The following is a 6,288-nucleotide window of genomic DNA, read 5'->3' as shown; positions in this document are numbered from 1 at the left end:
TTTCAATGGAAAGCTTCATTTTTTTTCCATAAAACTGTTGCTCTAGTTTAACTTACGCAGCAACCATATATTTAATGATTATAGATAAAATGATCACAAACCATGTGCCTTATTTAGTGACAAATACTTGCCTGTCTTTTCCATTCATCTTCTAACCCTTGGTATTCTCATTTATATAACCTTAATTGCCATAATTGTGTACAGTAGAGCTACATATTTCTTCCCATGCCATATATTTATATTGATGTTCGCAAACATATCCTTCTCTTCACTTTCCCTATTTATCAGAGTTGCCAAGTGCTTGTCTGTTCTACTGGTTGTCTAGGTTCTAAAATCAAACATACTTTTGAAAGAACTGTTTTCTAACTTACAAAGTTCTGCTCAGAATATTTAGAAAACTCAAAAAAAAAAAAACCTTTACATTCTTCAGGTTTATTTTTGGTGGTTTGTTTCCTAGAATCTTGAATTGAATGTCCAGTTCACTTATTTCCAATATTTGCTTTACAATAAGAATAGAGAGCTTAGCTATTAATCACTCTCTTTAAGTTTATCCCTTTAACTGTTAATTCAGCAACCATTATGTTTTAGGTTCTAATACAGGGTTAGGAAAGCTATGGCACATGGATGTGGCCTGGAGCCTGCTTTTGTATGAATTGTAAAATAAGTAGGGTTGTTGAGTGTTTAAATGGATGCAAAAACATACATGCATACAAAGAAGCCTATATGACAGAGACCATTTGTGACCTGTAAAGACAAACATATTTCTTTTTAAAAGATTTATTTATTTGAAAGGCAGAGGGAGAGAAGCAGAGGGGGGAGAAGGAGGGAGGGAAGAAGGGGAGAAAGAGAGATATCAAGATCTCCCATCCACTGGCGCACTTCCCAAATAGCTACAATGGACAGGGCTGGGCTAAGCCGAAGGTTGTGCAGACCTGAACTCCATTTCATGTGGGTGTCAGGGGCCCAAGCAGTTGGGCCATCTTCTGCTACTTCCCCAGGCACATTAGCAGGGAGTTGGATTGGAAGCAGAGCAACTGGGACTTAAAACGGCACCATAACACGGGATGCTGGCAACGTAGGCAGTGGCTTAACCTGCTGTGGCACAATGCCAGCCTCAGGACTAACATATTTCAATCTGGACCTTTACATGGAAAAATGTTGTTTATTTAATATTTATTTGTTTATTTTTGGAAAGAGTTAGAGAGAGGGAGAGATCCCACATCCACTGGTTCACTTCCCAAGTGGCTGTATTGGACATGGCTGGGCTAGGCTAAGGCCAGGAGCCCAGAAATCCATCCCATGTGGGCAGCAGGGGCCCAACCACTTGGGCCATCTTCTGCTGCTTCCCCACACACATTAGCAGGGAGCTGGATTGGAAGCAGAGCAACTGGGACTTAAAATGGCACCACAACATGGGATGCTGGCAACGTAGGCAGTGGCTTAACCTACTATGGCACAATACTAGCCTCAAGACCAACATTTCAATCAGGCCCTTTACGGCAAAGAATATTTGTTTAAATATTTTTGAAAATCAGAGTTACGAGACAAGAACAGATCTTCCATCCGTTGTTTCACTCCCCAAATGGCCATAACAGCCAGGGCTGGGCCAGGCTGAAGTCAGAAGCCAGAAGTTTCACCCAGGTCTCCCATGTTGGGGCAGGCTCCCAAGGCTTGGGGCATCTTCTGCTGCTTTCCCAGGCACTTTAGTAGAGAGCTGGATCAGAAGTGGAGCAGCCGGGACTCAAATCAGCACCCAAATGGGATGCGGGCATTGCAGGCGGTGGCTTAGCCCACTATGCCCCAACACCAGCCCCCCAAAATTGTAAACTGTGTCTACTCCACCAGCAGAGCAGGTGCCTAGACAGTTGACATTAACCCTCGGGTGTCAGAACCCTTAGATCCCAGAGCTTGCCTAGTATGTTAATTTCAGCTGTGATCCTCTTCCTCCAGCATTGTGGTTCTCAAAAGTCTTCTCTTTGTCGCATTCATTCACATATAAAATATTCTTTCATAAGCAATATTTCTCAACATAGGAGTATCTCACAATGGGAGGAGGAGAACTCCAACTCCCTTTAAGGATCACTGCTTCACTGCCACCATTGTCAGTAGCTTGCAATATTTTCAATGGTAATTTCGAATTGCTGATGAACATTTAGACAGCAAGGATCTTTGTCCCTGGTTTTCACATTAAAAATCAGACCATTCGGGAGCTGAGAAGTCATTCCGGGTCTCCCACATGAGTGGCAGGAACCCAACTACTCCAGCCATCAGTACCGCTACCTCCTGGGGTTTGCATTGGCAGGAGGCTGGACCAGGAGCCGGAGCCAGGGACGGAACCCAGGTAATCCAATAGGAGATGGATGCAGGTGTCCTACCTAGTGTGCATCTTAAACACTAGGCCAAACGCCCACCCCTGGCATCCATTTTGATATTAAGTGGCATTCCAAGAGAACTCCATCAAATTTGCTGACATCTGGCCTTGGCCCGGCTATCCCTGCTCTTCAGTTTCTGAGGGAGATACACCGATGAGCCAACGGCAAACGGAGAACAAGCAACTTCAGTGTTTTCTAGAACGACGCTTATACACCCGATACCCGACTCCCTGGTACAAGTTTCGGCCGGAGGCCTAATGAGGCTCTGCCTCAAGCACAAATCCAAAACATAACACCAGTCATGCTCCATAACCAACTCCTAAGCATTTTGGTCATACGAGAAAGAGGAAGCTAGCTGCCCAGGCCTGCAGCCCAGGTGGAGAGGACGATATTGAGGGGTGGGGATGGGAAGGGGGAAAGTAACAAGGCAACAAAGGAAAGGAGCATGCACACTTGCACACACAACTTCTGCAGGAAGTTGGACACAGCCTTTAAGGCTCCATAGTAGTACCCTCCCCAGGAGCCCAGTGCCAGCACAGGAGTGGTGGTTGGATCCGTCCCATGTGCCGGGACTCTCCTGTCTTTTCCATCCCCTCAACACTGTTGAGGCAGATGTAGAGGCAGAAAAGAATGCCCTAAAACTCCCTCACTCACCTGGAGGCAGTTAATTCCCAACTTCCCTCCCTACCCCTTCAGGAATACAAAACAAAAGCAAACCATAAGACATCGAAAGCTCTATCCCCAGGCTGCAACCTTAAACCTCACCCCGGAAGATCAGAAGTGTGCATACCTTCAGCCGAGAGAACGCATTTTTGCCAAAGTCGAACGTTTGAGAGTGAGGTTCTATTCTGTAGAATTCCTATGCTCATTCTCAAACTAGGAAAGGAGCTAAGCAGATTTGCATGTAACACGTGGGCCAAAGAGCCTTGGCGATGCGGTGGTTTACAACGGAGCACCACCTCGCTCTTGGGGGACAGGGACACTGCCTTGCCTAGCCGTGATCTCATCACACCAAAGAGGCCGTGCTCCAATTTTGCACACCTGGGTCAAATAAAAGGTGCAGCAAGACCCCCGTTCCGAACAAAAGCTCTAAGGCAGATTACACACACGAGGCGTCAGACAGACCCGCCACCGTTCGCAGCTGTGAAGCCGAGGCAGATTAACAGCGGCGCTGGAACTGTTGCCCTGGACGCGTCTGCCTTCCATGGGACCCCTGTCGGTAGGTACGTCGCCCACGCGCTAGGCACGCCACATCGGCAACTTCCAAAGAAGGAATCCATCCCCGGGCTCCAAGACACCTAGCTCCCTGGCTCAGCTTTTTGACAAACAGGTGAGATAGCCAGCCACGTTTTATAGACAGGGCCCGTCTACATCACAAGTGGGCAGTATCAGCACCGCTTTCTCACGCAACAGGCAAGGTTGCAAGGGATAAAGGGGCCTTCCGCGCCGCAGCTGGGGCGCAGAAGGAACAAGAGGACTCCGGCGGTCACAGAGGCGCAGGCATAGGCTAAGAGATGCGAGTCGCGGTTAAAATCGGAAAGCGTGCACATTCAGACAGAGCCGTGCGGAAGGAAACCCTGGCTGTGAAATGAAGATGGGAGCGGGAGGCGACGTGCGGTGCAAGTGAGCAAGGGAAGCTACGAAAGGGGTTCTCCTCCCGCGGAGGAGAGCCAGACCCCTGGCAAGATCCTATCACGACCGACGCCTTTGCACGCCCCCCTCCCACGGCCATGGAAACAAGCCCCCGGGATGCGGATGGCTTCGACTCTCCCAGCGGCCGAAGAAGACGCACAACAGGAGAGGCAGGACCTGCGCAGCGTCTGGGCAGCCCCTACCCCCTCGCAAAGGCAGCTGCGCGCGAGAGGTCCGACGACATTCCGCGAAGCCACTCGGTCACGTGAGGGCTCAGATGCCCTGTCCTGAGGGGGAGATGGTCTCCTGCAGAAGGAGGTGCAGCAGGTGGTTCTGCTCCGCGGTCAGCAGCGGCCACAGCTCCACCTGCAGGGCCTTGACAGCTTCCGTGTCCTTTTCGTGGGTAGCCATGACCAAGGACTGCAACAGCAGAAAGAGCTCCTCGGGAAGGTGCCCGCCGCTGTCCTGCCCGTGGCTGTCGAAGGCCTCCCAGGAGTACTTCTCCAGGGTCTGGGCGTGCTCCGGCAGCAGCTTCGCGGGCGGCGGTTGCAGGAGCAGCAGCAGCAGCACTCGGGACACCTCGCAGCGGACCAGCACGTCGGAGAAGGCGCCCAGCGCGGCGGGAGAGGGCGCCGCAGCGCCAGCGTTCGGAGAGAGCAGCGCGGCCGGCGGCGCGAGCTGGGGCGGCGGCGGGGGCGGCGGCGGCGGCGGCGGCGGCGGCGGGGGCAGCAGCTGGTTCGGCGGCGGCGGCGGCGGCTGCTGGTGCGGCGGCGGCGCCGGCTGCTGCACCGGGTGGCTGCCGTGCTCCCGCGCCAGGCACTGCATACGTGTAAAGAGCGCCAGGGCGCCGTTGTAGTCCCGCGCCAGCAGCTGGCAGGAGGCGGCGTCGCCGAGCGCCTGCAGCGCGGCCAGGGGCAGCTGGGGCAGCTGGAGCTGCGCGGCGCGCTGGAAGTGTCCGGCGGCGGCGGCCGGCTGGCCCAGGTCGCGCAGGGCGGCCGCCAGCTCGAGGCAGAGGGCGGCGGCGGCAGCTGGCTGTCCTAGCTCCAGGTGGAGGCGCACGGCGGCGCCCAGGGCGCTGGCGGCGGCCTGCAGCGGCTCCCCATAGGCGGCGGGGCAGCCGAGGCGCTGGCGCGCGTCGCACTCCTGCCGCAGGAAGAGGCGGGCGGCCTCGGTGAGGGCCAGCGCCTCCCCGGGCCCGTGGAAGAGCGCCTGCTGGCAGCGCGCCACAGCCAGCTGGCACCAGGCCGCGTACGGCAGGCACTCCTGGGCGCGCAGCTCGCGGCCCAGCTGCCCGAACTGCTCGCCGGCCTCGGCCACGTTGGGCTTCCGCAGGAACCGCTTCTTCAGCTTGTTCGACACCAGTCTGTAGCGGGCCAGGAAGTCGCCGGGCTCGGGCCCCGCGCCCGCGCCGCCGCCCATGCCTGCCGCGGCCGCCGCCATCTTGGCCGCCCCTGGCGCGTCCCGGCGCGCTGACGCGGCGGGCGGACCGGCCGGCACCGGCGCTGACGCGGCGGGCGGACCGGCCGGCGCCCGGGGCCCAGCCCCTTCCCCCCACGCCGCGCGCTGCCCCGGGACCTGACGGGCCGAGGCCGAAGGCGGGAGCGGGGGCGGGCCCGGCCGGGCGGGCAGCCCGCCGCGCGCACACATTCGTGAAGGGACTCGGGGCGGGGCCTGGCCCCGTTCCCGCTCCTCCGAGCGAATCGGCCGCGGGCGCGGACTGCTGCCTGCTGCCCGCTGGCTTCCTCCGTTCCCGCACAGCGCCTCACGGCGGTTTCCGCTGAGCGTGACCGGCTCTGGTCTGATAACCCCGCAACACCCTGCCTCCGAATTTCTGCTCCTGGGGCCTTTCCGCCCGCCCCTGCAGGCTCCGTCCAGGAGCAGCCTTGCCCCGACGGGAGCCCGTGCCCACCCAGGCTCCGTCCACCTCCCCAGCCCCGCAGGGTCGCCCGGGCCAGTCGTCTGCCCCGTCACGCCGCCGCGTTTCCGCCTCAGTCCAGGTCTTGAGCTGCAGCCCCACAGTCGCCACCACTCTGGGGACATAGCCAGGTAGGCCCCGATTTGGCACAGGGCCAACATGGGCATCCTATGTACCCATACTCTGGCCAGCACTTCCTACCCAGGGCCCTCTGGCCCTCCACACTCCCCTGTAACCTAGCACCCCCTTACTCTAACCACAGCCTCCTCCCACCCAGCACCCCCTGCCTTCCACACGCCCCTCCCACCCAGCACCCCCTGCCCTCCACTCACCCCCCCACCCAGCACCCCCTGCCCTCCACACACCCCT

At 57.1% G+C, this 6,288-nt stretch overlaps 1 protein-coding gene across 1 annotated transcript; it reads right to left on the bottom strand.

Moving 5' to 3' along the window:
- Nucleotides 1-761: 761 nt before the first annotated feature.
- On the bottom strand, nt 762-6,184 carry LOC100341058 (40-kDa huntingtin-associated protein). Its single transcript, XM_051836015.2, has one exon. It carries the CDS (start codon nt 6,084-6,086, stop codon nt 4,278-4,280), a length of 1,809 nt encoding a protein of 602 aa, XP_051691975.2. The 5' UTR covers nt 6,087-6,184; the 3' UTR covers nt 762-4,277.
- Between the last annotated feature and the right edge of the window lie 104 nt (nt 6,185-6,288).

Source organism: Oryctolagus cuniculus, chromosome X (genome assembly GCF_964237555.1).
Source record: "Oryctolagus cuniculus chromosome X, mOryCun1.1, whole genome shotgun sequence".
Classification (NCBI taxonomy): Eukaryota; Metazoa; Chordata; class Mammalia; order Lagomorpha; family Leporidae; genus Oryctolagus; species Oryctolagus cuniculus.
The sequence above is the reverse complement of the archived record's forward strand: the minus strand, read 5'-3'. Positions and strand labels throughout refer to the sequence as shown.